The sequence below is a fragment of the Ciconia boyciana genome, chromosome 9 (assembly GCF_034638445.1).
Source record: "Ciconia boyciana chromosome 9, ASM3463844v1, whole genome shotgun sequence".
NCBI classification, from domain to species: Eukaryota; Metazoa; Chordata; class Aves; order Ciconiiformes; family Ciconiidae; genus Ciconia; species Ciconia boyciana.
The window spans coordinates 177880-191541 of NC_132942.1; the positions used below are offsets into that span (position 1 = coordinate 177880).

The following is a 13662-nucleotide window of genomic DNA, read 5'->3' on the forward strand; positions in this document are numbered from 1 at the left end:
TGTAAGTTTTTGTTTACATGCTTTATTTCAATGTTTCACAGTTTAGTCATTGTCTACAAAAATATATTTCTGAAACTCTGAGTCCTCTATAAAAAAGCTGGTCAGCAGCAGTGACCCTGACAAACAGAATGTACCTTGGGACAGTGTGAGCACCTCCTGTAAGCAGATTAGTGCAGCTAGGGCACTCCTGCCTCACCCTGGGAGACTTCTGTTCTTTGGGATTAAAGCTCTGCGCTAGTTCTGAAGGAAGGCATTTTAAAAAAAAAAATATATATATCCTTCCACTTCTGTATACTGCACTAAGCTTGGGAGGGGGAGCTGCAAAGCAGCGTATCGCACAGGAGAGAGTGCTAACAAAGGACTTGGCACTCAGGGGATGGAGAAGACCACAGGGTACTTCAGTACTGGTAAATTTTTCTTTGAGCTATCTGTTCAGAACAGCCTTCATCTGGTGATAATAGGTTCAGTCTATAAGCAGAGGTACAAATGGCATACAAGCAGAGTAATCCTATAAGCACAAAGAGAGTCCTTTGAGGTTATAATAAGGGTTCTGGTCATTTTTACCTCAACATTTTCTGCTGTGGCTTTAATCAAGGGGAAAATTGCCTTCATACCCAATCACAAGCCTACACAGTGTTGGATAGAACAGAGCCACTATCAATGCTGTCAGCTTCAACTCCTCAGTACCCAATAACTGGAAGTATTTCTTATGACATGTGTTATTTAATTCCTATGCTTACTAGTCACCAGTATATCTAGGCACCAAAAATAAGAATTGAGAAACTCAAGTGTCCCCCAAATGAGATCTTTACACTCTTCCTCTGCTCAGTTATTTGACTGCTCTATACAGATACTTGCAGTCAAGAAGAAAAAAAAATTGCTGCGTCTTTTTAAAAAATAAATCTATCTTGCATTGTGCTCTAGAAGAGACAAGGTCAATGTACTCTGATCCTCTGTACTCACAGAGCTCATAGCTAGAAGCCCCTTACCACAAAATAATCTCAGATCTGAACCTCTAAGCAGGGCAGGAATTTTCATCAGCAAATAAGGAAAGAGTAGTTATTGACAGACTGCTTCCCTAATGTGGTAACAGACAGAAGATTAGCTCTCAGTCCCTGAAAACTTTTCCCCATCTGCCTGTCAGAAGAACAGCTTTCTGAGCTAGTAGCTTGTAAGATTTAGATTTCCTAGAGATTAGAGAACTCAGTGCTGCTGGTTATTTTAGGTACAGCTGCAAAGTGCTTCTGAGCTCTAGGCTTTTGCTCAGAAAAGTTCTCCTGTAACTTGTGCCTACCACCAGCCCCAGTCTGATCTGCTAAACCTGAGCAGCCAAGGAGGTATATGAATTTTAAGTAGAATCAGCATCATCCATGAAAACACAGAAGCCAAGAACCTTCACCGAGACAAATACCTTATTACAACAGACACTCAGCACTAGAGAACTAATATCATCTCACTAATGCTAAACAGTCAAGTGTAAATCTGTAAGAGAACAGCTGAAGTTTACTTCTTGGCTATTTTCCTTTCTTGAAATGCTGGGGCGGGGGGGGGGGGGGTGTGTGGAGGAGAAAGGAATTAATCACTTCACTGTATCATCAGTAGTAAGTCATTATATGAAGGCAGTATTGGAGAAAAATTTAAAACTAGGAAAAAAATCTGAAAACTTACTGACTGCAAAAGCTTTCATCAGCTTCGCAAACTGTAAACAGCCTAAACAGAGGATTTTGTCCTCACCTCAAGGTGTGTTCCCAGCTGTTCAGCTTCCAGTCACAGACAGACAACAGAGGGAAGAATCAAGGGAGGCAGACAAACCCACACGCAGGGTATGCCTCCCATATAGCACCTACTTTAATATACCCACACAACATGAACAAATCAATCAGGAATCTTGTGCATGGAAAGGCTGTAACTAAAGTGTAACAAGATGAAATTAAAGGAAGATTTGGGAATTAGGGAAAATCTTCTCCTGTGGAACCTGTTTTGCTGAAGACTCCATGCCCCTCGAAGAAGCAATTCATATTCAATCATTTGGGAAATGGGAAAAGACTTGAAAGCAACAATCCTGCCTTGGCTTCAGGTGACAAGCTAAGAGTGTTCTTTCTCCTTTAGTATCACAAAGTTTATTCATGTAAAAAAACCCCACTGTCTTGCCCTGCCCACTATTGGAGATGTAATATATGCTAGCAGAGCTAAAGTAGAGTAATTTGGTCAACTGTTAAAAGCTACCTTCTCCATCAGCACAGAGATAAGTGTCACTAGCACTGGTATGTTACTTCTAGTTGATGCAGTTATGCCAAAAAAAAAAAAAATCTGTAGCACAAAGCTTAGAATTCTAACACGATAGATACTTTGTGGATAAACACCACCATTAGACTGTGGGGTACATGTGTGTGAGGAACCAGCAACTGCAGCTGCAAGTTATTGCTACTTGCTGTCTCCCAGTGCAAGTTTTCCCATTTCTGCATTCTCTTGCTTTCTCCAAGTTACATAGACTCCAGGGTGAACTATTCTGAAGCCTCACAAACACAGTGGCTACCAGAACACATTCGATGACATTTTAATCCCTTCCAAGTTATTTACAAGGCTGGCTTTGAGACTGTTACTTTTAACTTCAGGCCTAGTACTGCATAGACATAACTTTGTATGGTCAAGAACTAGCAATGCCTGCGCTACATCTGTTCTTACAGGAAACCTTAATTAAAACAAGCGAAGTAACACACAGAGCTGAGCCTAGGCTGCATTCTACTAAGGGCATAATAAAGACAATAGTCACAACTTCTCCAGTTCACTAATATTTTTCTAATATTCCCCACGGCTACACTTAAAGAGGTTCAGCCAAATTAAATTTAAGCTACAAGTCACAACTGAAAAGTGTGCACTGACGTCTGGTGTTAGGAACACTGAGGGCCATCCCTGATCAGGCAGCTCCATTTCTATTTGCAAGTGCACAAGGACAGTTCCCCGTCACAGATAACCGAGGCAGACATATGGGAAAAATCATTGGTTAAACCAAGTATTTCCAAGGGGAGGCAAGGTCACTGCTGCCCTGCCCCAGAGAAGGAGAAAGATTCATTGAGAGATTAAAACTAAAGGGTTACAAAATAAAGGCAAGAGCTAAAGTTTGCCGGTAATGAAATGCATTCTCCTGTCCTGTACGAACAGGAAACAGTCTCTGTAGGGTGTTAAAGAAGGTCCTAGGAGGAGACACCCTCCTACTTTTTTCTGCTGCCAGAGGAGAGGAGAGAAAGCTGCTGCTATTGGTCAGCAGGAATCTCTCTGTCTGCATCCAGTTTGCTCGTGTCTCCTGGGGAAGGGGTACGCGGTGCAGAGTGAGAAACAGAAGGGATCCCATGAGCTACAATCCCTTCCACTACCGGCGGTTCTGGTAGCCCAGGGGTGGCTACTCCCACTACTCCGGGAGGAAACCTGAAACCAACAGAAACAGAAATTACAAGCTTGTCCAACAGAGTTATGTGAGGGGAAAGGAGCCATGCCCTCAGGCACCTGCTGAATACAAATCCCTCCTCCTAACAGAAATGCTCCGAGATAGAACACAGGAAAAGTCTCCAGAGCTGAAGAGTAGCAGTTATATGCTAATACCAAATGACACCTGTTCTCAGGCAGGCAGAGATAGTCCCAGGTCACATACTAAGCATTTGGAAAACAGGTACAAAGTTTATCTCCAGTGCAAAACAGTGTGAGGCACTGTATGAAGGTACCCTGAAGGGCTGGAAATTTCCTCCCCATCAGCAGGAGGAGTGCAAGCTGCCAGTTATCCTCGACTGGGCTCTAAGAGAGAAAAAGTAAGGAGCTGAACTAATAAAACAGCTAGATGCAAGATGAAAAATAAGAGAGCGATACTCATAAATTGCTACTCTTCCATTACTTCCATTCTGCCTCCCTGTGCCTTCCCCATAAATATATCCGAACCTCTGTAGATCTCTCAGACAGGGGAAGAGAATATATTTGCTACTTTGCAGATGGGAGAAAGACAGAAGGGAAGCAACCTGCCCACAATCACTTGGCAGGTCAGTAACAGACAAATAAGCTGACATACACCCTATTTAGGCCACTGCCCAAATCCACTGGACAATGTCTCTTTAAGAGTCCATATTTGGGCTACAGATAAGAACTGTACTTTGTTTATACAGCCCTATTGATATGCACAACTTCTAAATGTTAGGATCCAGACCTCTTTTCAGGCACATAGCAGGCTTTCTTATATTAAGGTATCTCTTGGGCAGGTCTTGCAAGGATTTGGAAAAATTAATGAGTATGCAGCTGGAACTAGATATGACCAAGTAAATGTTAAATCTTAGTACAGCTTCAGAAGTGCTGCTGTTAAGTTTCTGGAAAGAGCTCATATACAGAGTATATAGGAACAGAAACATACCTGCTTGCAGGTAGAAGCAGTTCTCAAAAGCCAGAGAGGGATGTTGGCCTACTTCAGTAGGAAGATATGCTTGGAAGCAGTAACTTGGACAACCTACATATCTCACCTGTAAGCTGCAGCTCCGTTGAGTTCTGGGTGGACAGTTGCAGGATCAATACTGGACCACTGAGCTGCTAACAGCAAGTATTCCTTATTAACACAGTTCCTCAAAGCATCAGGTATGTGACCTGCAAGAGCGCCAAGAATGACAAAAAACCAGGACACAAGTAGGAGGGACTCGTTCGCTGAAGCATTTACAAAGGCAAGTAGAAAGGAAATGCACAACATCTTTTTCCTCTACCTCCACAGGATAACACTGGGCAGGGGAGACTCTCCTCTGAACAACTGGTCCCTGGAGAAGACAAGAAACTGATCCTTCCTTCCCACTTTTGTGATCTTGTGGAAATTATTGGCCACAAACTACAATTGCCAAGCCTCACCTTCCCCAAGAGACAATATGTACTACTCCAGAAAAAAGGGGTACAGTATAACTGTCAAAGGAATTATTGCAAAGCATTTGGAAGACGTACTAGGTACAAGGCTTTCCCAGGGAGGGAAAGTGCCTCTCCAGCATTAGTTACAAGATTCTCAGAAGGCAAAGAGACAGTTCTCAACTTACACTCCAGTTCCAGAAACCAGTTACTGAGTGTAAGTTTTCAGAACAATCAGCATGATCCTTGCAGTGAACTAACAAAAGAATACTAATTCAGCAGCAGCTGCAGAGCACACAGTCTTCCTCATTACCTGTAATAGCTCTGCGGATCTCTTTAGCTGCATCTTCTCTGGATTCAATGGAAGCCTGCTCACTGTACCAGGCAGTGTGAGGGGTGCAGATCACATTGGGTGCATCTTTTAAGGGCCCCTGAGCAAAGCTGTGGGGGGAGGGAGGGGGAAAAAAAAAAAAAAGTGGTTTCTCTCCAGATGTGGTAATGCCATCTGTCCTCTCAGGTATCACTGTAACTCAAATAACAAAAAACTGAAAGAATCATCCAGCATAGGTGAGTCACAGGATAGCAGCAGGCATGCAGGTGCAACGTTACCTGAAAGGCTCAGACTCATGCACGTCCAATGCTGTTCCTCTGATTCTCCCCTCTTTCAAGGCTTGCGCTAAGGCTTTCTCATCTACCAGCCCTCCCCGGGCTGTGTTCACTAAGAAGCAGCCCTGGCGCATCTGGAAGAAGAAAAACATTAAGTGGGTTGAGAATGAGACTTTTCATGGAAGCTAAGTGAATCTTGGGAAGTCTACTGGAAATGAGCAGGAGCCTGCAGTGATTAGATGAGGCCTGGACGAACTAGGAGTGCTCTCACTGCAAAGCTAACCACAGGGGAAATGCCTGCAAGCAATGCTTGAGAAATTTGCTTTAAAAATGAACAAACAAAACCACAAGACAACAAGGGCAAAAGTGGAACTCTCAAGTTCTGCACTCCATATTCATCCTACTACATTAAAAAAGAAAGAGGACATGAATCAAGTATCCAGCTACACAAAACTGGACTACAACATCCAGATGTCCCTCATGAAAGCACTGGAAAGCATTCATAGACTAGTGGAGTAGAGCCCGAGACTGACTTTGCAGTGGGCTTGGGCAGAGAGGCTTTGGCAGAGCTGTGTAAAGAAACTTTCACAGTCCCAGCCACATCACATAGGACTCTAACCAACACAGTCAATTATGCATTTTAAAGATAATTTGAAATTATTGAATCACCTAAAACACTCTTTATAAATGAAATTATTTGGCAAAAAGAGGCAATCCTATTCTTCTCTTAACATGAAATTCTATACAGCACAAAGCACAGGCACCCGGATCCACACGCTCCCAGCCTCCAAAGGCAGCAGGAGGCACACGACAGAGGCAGCAGGATTCACACGCTCTCAGCCTCTGTGAAAGCAGCAGTTTCTGTTTGCATTCATTTCCACAGTGCTCTGTGGGGGAAATCAAGCTCCTGCTGCACCTGTTTAATAGTGAAGTCATTGATGAGGTGATGGTTATGTTCATTCAGGCTGCAGTGCAATGTGATGCAATCGCTGTGCATTAGTAGATCCTGCAGGGTTCCTACTCGTTGTAAACCCAAGGATCGCTCCACTCCATCCGGCAGATAGGGATCATAGAAAATCACGTTGAAGCCAAAGGACTTGGCTCGCAGAGCCACTGCCTGTCCAACTCGGCCTTCACAAAAGAAAACCCACAATCATCAAGGAAAGGTAAAACAAACTTTAAAGACAAGATACTGGGGTAGACTGCGAGCCTACACTGGAGTTTACTGCCAGGGCCCAAGGTACTGCAGCCCTGGAAACCCCTAGGATTGCCACAGGGATCCAGAGGAGGCTATTCAGTGCTGATCCCATTTGGCTAATTCTAGTCCTTCCCCATGCAATAGCCAGAGCTTAGCCTAGAAGGAGCTCTGTTTTTCAAACCAAATCTGGACCCTGAGTCAGAGGCAGTAATAATCTGATTACAAGAACTTGGAGAAGGAATTGGTAGCTTTCAGGTGGCTTTGTTACTGATACAGAGCCTAGCACACAGTCACCGAAACAGTCACCGAGAAGAGCTGTCTGAATGTTCCAATTCTTCTAGCCATTTGAATACAAAAAAAAAAAATCCCCAATCCCATGACATACACCCAACTCTTGAAGATATCCAGCATCACAGAATAGGGCACTAGCATTCCTTGTGAGTCAGTGTGTTTCACAATGAAAATTATCACTTTTTTCCAGTCTGTGACTCTTAGGTTCCCAAAAACTTTCACAGTTCACTTTTCGATCTAACAATTCCCATCACTTACCTAGTCCAATGATGCCCAAAGTCTCCCCACGGATACGCACAGCGCCTCCAGCCACCTCTCGAATCTGTTCTACACTCGAGGCTCGATTCCCTTCCCGCATGGCCTGATGTAGCCAAGTAACACGGCGATAGAGGTTCAAGATGTGGCAGAGGGTGGAGTCAGCAGTCTCCTCTACTGAGGAGGAAGGGATGTTGCAAACTGCAATGCCTACAAAGCCATAGAGGTCATATAAGATTTTTAGCATCACAACGCTAAACCAACATGTAGCTCTTCAGGCATAAGTGCTGAAAGATAATTCAGTGCTCCAGAACTACTGCCAAGAAACAGCTCATTTCAGAAGCTCATTCTACAGCAACATAGATGCGACTAGCCAGCTTTTTAACCCCAAGGAAATACCATTCCTTCCTTATAAATATGCCTTTGATTGACACACTCACCAGAAAAAAAACCAGGCTGAAATGACAAAACTGGGTCATACAAGTGATGCAAGAAACTGACTGTTTTAGAAGCTCTGCATCCAAAAAGATGCACTCGTTCCAGAGATACTCCTGACAGATTAACTGGCAGACTGTAGAAGAATTAAGACAGATGGTTGAGCTCTTTCATGCCTCACAGTCCAGATGCTCACTGCAAGCACCAGCTTCCCTAGAAGCAACAATAAGTAACTAATGCATTAAATGCAGAGAGAAGCCACAGGAGCCTCTCTAAATCCATTTGAAGTTACACTTAAAAATAACAACACATAACACTCCCACTCTAGAATAACTTACAACCACAAGGGACCATAAAACCTATGGCTAGAACTATCAGAGAAATTACTAATGCAAACAGAGTTAAAGGCCCAGAGCACAATTTACTGTCAGGAAAGGGAAAGATGGAACACTGTAGCAAAATCTGATCCTTCCTGAGCAGTTTATGGAAAAAAAAAAAAAAGGGGGTGGGGGGGGGCGCCTGGTAACATACCACTTCACTGCTGCTATCCTTCATTCAACAAAGCAGCCAAGAAATAAACATAACTAGATGAAAAAATGGTTTCTTCCCAAACGTAACCCCAGCCACTTGCCAAACCAAGGAAACTCTTCCTCCTCAAAAGTCCACCACCTATCTATAAACTAGGAATAAAATCTAGGCAATGGTTGAAGGCGCATAAAATTCAGCAATGCATCACTCTCTTGTAAGCCTATTACAGAGGAGACATTTGCCTAAACTCAGGCCATGCTCTCTCAAGAGAACTAAGAGAGCAGTGGCCACACACAATCCCAGATATCTGACTCCTTTTGTCTATCAAATCCTTTGCAGTTGTGCCATAATGTCACACAGATGACTCTGAGAACATGAGGAGGGGAGATAGGGAAACCTAACTTCTTTTGATCTCATTGGTTACCATCTCACTCAACTTCAGACAAGCCACGTACATCCATCTCTTACACAGCTAGACACAAATTTGTGCTTACATGCAATATTATGCCTAAATGTAAGAAAATGCAAACACACACAACAGCCCTTTGGTCTGATTTGAAGATTCAGAACACGTAAGGAACAGTATCTTACCTCAGAATGAATTAAAGGGCCTGGCTAAGCATGAGAATAATCGTCAATTGTCCTTGAAAAAGCAAATCTGGCCATGCATAAGGGTCATCATACTATGGCTCCAAAGCAAAAGTGGCAAGCAGCAGTCTGATGGTGAAAGAACTTTGACGCGTTTCTCCTTGGGTTAATGAGTGTGGAGGGGGGGAAAGGGACAGCTTTCAATCTGAATGAATCAAAGATACGGATGGTGACTTTAAGTAGGGAAGCCTAAGAGTAGCTTAGGTTCCAAACTCAGCCCAAAAATGTAATGGCTGGATGAGAGCCAAAGACCTTGCCATGAACTCTTGAGACCATCCAGTTGAATCATTCAGATGAGAAGACTCTTTAGACCTAATTCAAGCATTAGACAAATATGCACTCTTCATTTATTTGCAATTAATCTGTTCTTACAGATCTGGAAATTGTAATGCCTATTGGAAATTTATATATAAATACTTGCATTTTATTTAAGCTTAATCTGATCTGCATTACATTAAGAAAGGTTTCAAACCACTGACAAAAACCTAAAAAAGAAGGGGCAGGGTACTTAGATGATCCATCTCACCTAGGAGACTACAAGGTCCAATGGTCTCACTGCCATATGTCTAATAAATAGCAGCTTTTTGTCACCTGATCCAGAGACTCTTCACATGCCTAGGGCTCTAAAGGGATCAGTAATAAAGTCTTGAATCAGAGCCTACCTGCATATAAAAAATGAACAGGAAAACTCACTAATCAAGTATTTACAGTGAGTTTATCCTGCATCAGCATTTGCAGGCTGCTTTCAGACATCAGAGTTTGCTCAATTCTTTCCCCACAAACAACCCAAAGCTGCCTCACCAAAAGTTATCTAGACACTGTATTCAGGTTTCTGAATCCCAAACAATAGCAAAGACACTGACACCTACAGCAGAGCAATCTAGGAACTGAGAATCTTTCTTTCAAGCCACCTACCACCTCTGACATTGGTCAGCTTCCTAAAGATGCATGATACTAAGCAGCTCCAAATCTTTTTACATAAAAGGTTTTAAATGCACTCAGCTATAAACCAGAAAAACATGTGCAGTGTTCAACTTCACATTCAGTTCTGATCACAACAGAGCCCTAATGGTGCCATCGTACCTAATTCTGCAGCGGATTTGATGTCAACATTGTCATAGCCACTGCCAATACGCACAATGACCCTGAGGGCTTTGAACTTCTCCAGATCCTGACGAGAAAGGGTAATGGTGTGATACATCAGAGCTCCTACTGCCTCATTCAGCACCTACAACAAAAACCAGTCCAAATCAATCTCTGCTTTGGTTACTCTAAGAGGCAAAGCTCTATGTCTGAATGCTTGCACATTTTCTTGCCCACCTTTTCATGGATTTCCTGAGTTGACTGAGCATCACAGAATGCCACCGTAGCAACATCCTTCAAGATGGGCATCTCCACAGTGCAATCTCGTCCATCCAGGAGCGCAACCAGTGGCCGTGCCGGCATTGGGCCATTCACAATGGGAGGCCGTATGCCTATTAAGAAAGTCAGCAGGAGTGATTACACGCAAGACAAGAATTCCGGAACCCTCATTTGCTAGCCCAATAAGCCACTAGTTCTGTTAGAGTTCTATTGTATTTAGGAAGGGATTAGTCAAAGCAAAAGAAATAAATAGCAAAGAAACACAGGGAAATGAAGCTAGGAAAAAACCTCCAATGCTACCACTATATAAAACATGTGGGTATTTTTTCTTTTAATCAACAATGAGATAACAGAGGCGGTCTACTCAGAAGCACACCACCTTACTCTGGGCTCCTGAAACTAGTTATAAAGCCACTTCAGGCTTACTCCTCTGCCACCTCAGCATACCAAGATACTAAGTCTATTTCCTCCTCAAGCCAGCAGAAGACCCTGTACGTCCGCGAGGCCTCCGACAGCCCTTGGCAGCCACCCCTTCTAGAAGGACGAAGCACCGACGCCCCGCAGCAGCAGGGCCGCAGGCAGCGTGCTGCAGAAGCGCCGGGCGGAAGCCCACCCGCAGGCACCAGGACCCGGACGAGCGGCCGGGAGGTCTGCGCGCCGCCGGCCGGCCGGGCACTTCAGCTCGACAGGGAGCGCGGCGGCCGGGCCGGGGGCCCCGCCACACAAGCGCACGCTGCCGTGGCCGGCACGGGTCCCCACCGCCCGGGCGCCGGGCCGCTGCCGGGCGTGGCCACGCGCGGCGCCGCCGATGCCGAGGGGCGCCCGCCCCGCCTCACCTTCGCAGATCCGGTCCAGCCGCTGCCGCTTCACTTTGTGCCGGTCCATGGGCCGCGCCGCGCAGCCCCGCACGCTGCGGAGGGACGCGCCGTCACTCGCCGCCGCCGGCTCCCGCCGCCCGCGCAGACGCGCCCGCCGCCGGCTCCCGGGAGGAAGCGGAAGGGCCGGGCCGCGGCCCCGCGCGGAGCGGCCCAGCCGCCACAGAGGCGCCGCAGCCTGGGGCGCCGCTCGCTTCCGCTTCCGGCCCGCGCCCGCCGCCGCGGCCCGGCCCACAAGCCTTTGCGGTGCGGCAGCGAGCGAGGCCCAGCGGCCGCCGCCGGCACGGCGGGGCAGGGGCGAGCCGGGCGCCGCTGCCGCCGCTCCGGAGCCTCCCGGCCGTCCTGCGGGCCGCCGGGCCCTAGTTCTCCTTGGCCATAGCCGGCTCCGGGCCGTCCGGGCCCCGCGGGAGCGGCGTGCGGCTGTGGGCCGGGAACCAGCGCCGCGGCCCGCGGGCCCGGCCGCGGAGCCGCCCTCCTCCCGAGGGCCGCCGGGCAGCGAGGGAGCGCGGAGCAGGGCCGAGCGCGGCGGCCGCCCCGCCCATCCGCGCCGGGCGGGACCTGCGCGGCCTCCGCGGCGCCGCCCGCCGGGAGGGGCTGCGCGGCCTGATCCGGCCCCGCGGTCGGGGCTGCCGAGGCCTGCTCAGCAGCGGGGGGCTCTCAGCCAGCCCTCCCGGGACCTCGGGGGTGCGCGAATGCTGGGCGAGGAGAGAACTACCGCTGCGGAGAGATGCCTCTCCGAGCCCCAGCTGCTAGGGAAATGGATCGCGGTGGTCTTCGACCCCAAAGATCCTTACAAGCAGCCCGAACACTCACAGAAGTGGGAGAAACTACACGGCTTCTTGTGCCTTCCTGAGAAGACAGAAAGTGTAGCTAGACTACCCTGTTTGCTTCTGCCCTTTCAGCCCTCCACCACCACCTCACGTGGATCATCTTGTGTAAGTTGAGTGGAGGCCTGTGACGTGTTCTTGCGTGCCCCTTGAGGTCGCTGGTATCTCGGCACTTCTGGCATGGAGGCACGTGAACTCTCTTGGAAGGGCAAGAATGAAAAGCAACACTGAGAAGCAGCAGTGCAGTCTGTAAAGATCCAGCATGTCTCCAGTTCTCAGAAACTTGACAACAGGGAATGCACAGCACAGGCCCAGGCTAAAGAAAGGGGGACTGTTCATCACTGCCTTGTGTATGCAGAAGAGAGACACTGGAGGCCTAGCCACAGCTGAAAGCACAGGCTTTTTGGGCCTGGCTCTGCTCTGCCTCTGCAGTGCCTCTTGGAAAGGAGAACTGAAGTCTTCTCCAAAGTAAAAGAGTCTTCAGCAGATGTTCGAGATGCAAGTTTGCCATTCAGAGAGCAGTGTCTTGGCTGCAAGGAGTCGACCAAGAAGGGTGGTTACAAAAGCCTGCGTTGCCTGGAAGGTGGATCCTGGGGTATGGCTTCAGGTCTTCCCAGGAAGCTCCCTCTGCATGAGACAAAACAGGGAGCCATTTAAAACAGCTCAGCTTCTGTCTTGCCACCTTTGCAGTCATATCTCCCACACTTGTCCCAGGGTCCTGTGAGTGGATCAGCACTACAATACCCTCTCCAGCATCTCTGCATCCCGTCTAGTAATATCCTGCACTTACCTGGTCACTGAGTGCATCACGCTGACTGCCTTTACTGGAGGAAGGTTTGACCCCAGGTGTGTGCTGACTGACATCACAGTTCTACTCCCTTAGCTAGTCACCGCAATTGCTCACACTTTGTGTATGAATGAGCTGCACAGTATCACAAAGCAGGCTAATCTTCTAGTTCACCAACTACCCCCACAACAGCCTCCATTACTACTGTTGCCCAATGCCCACAAAGAGCTGGAGCTAGTTATTTCTAGACATGGGCTCCAGAATCTGTCTTGTTTGCACAGATTGCCCTCAACAGAGACCGTTTCCTTCTGACCAAGCAAAAAAGGATGCGATCACTGTGAGATAGGTGGGGCAGCAAAGGACATTACACAAATGGAGCAAGCCTCAGGAGGTGGGACAAAGTGAGTGAGGACACAGATAGGACAAGACTTCCTCACTCCAGCCTACATTCTGGATATCCAAAACTTACTGGCTTTTCCCTTAGCAGAGCATTAATACACACCAGTTAGAGTTTGGAGGTGAAAGAGGAGATGTGATCACCTCCTTCGCTACCCTTTTTTCCTCAGAAAAGAAACTGAGCACAAAGAACTTCACAGAGTAAGTGTGTACCCAAGTCTGAATGCCCCAAACCGAAGTGCAGCAGATGCCACAGTCACTACGCGGCTCCCAGAATTCACAAGGGCTTGCTGCTGCACCATCAGTTCTTAAAGAAGCCTATTTCAGCAACATGCTGAAAAGCTGATGGTCTTGGTTGCCTGCCTACATCACCAAACCCTCAGCTGAACAAATGCAGGCAAGCTGCAGTTCTGGATATGGGTGACAGAGGTGAGAGCATAGGACATGCATGCCTGTGCTGTGGAACAACAGGAACCACCTTAAAGAACTGTCACATAGCAAATAGTCCAGCTGCTAAGTTTGATGCCACAGAAAAGCCAAAATTGCGCAAGGTGGGACAAGGAGAGTTAAGACTAGACATATGGTGAAACA

General features: G+C 47.1%; 1 protein-coding gene across 1 annotated transcript; it reads right to left on the minus strand.

Annotated features, from left to right (window-relative positions):
* On the minus strand, positions 1-11401 carry LOC140657050 (C-terminal-binding protein 2). The gene is made up of 9 exons (XM_072873519.1): positions 11023-11401; positions 10145-10299; positions 9908-10052; positions 7217-7423; positions 6386-6600; positions 5473-5603; positions 5177-5304; positions 4500-4620; positions 1-3426 (listed from the first exon to the last, which is right to left on the minus strand). The coding sequence occupies exons 1-9, from the start codon at positions 11069-11071 to the stop codon at positions 3255-3257; spliced, it is 1323 nt and encodes a 440-aa protein (XP_072729620.1). The 5' UTR covers positions 11072-11401; the 3' UTR covers positions 1-3254.
* Between the last annotated feature and the right edge of the window lie 2261 nt (positions 11402-13662).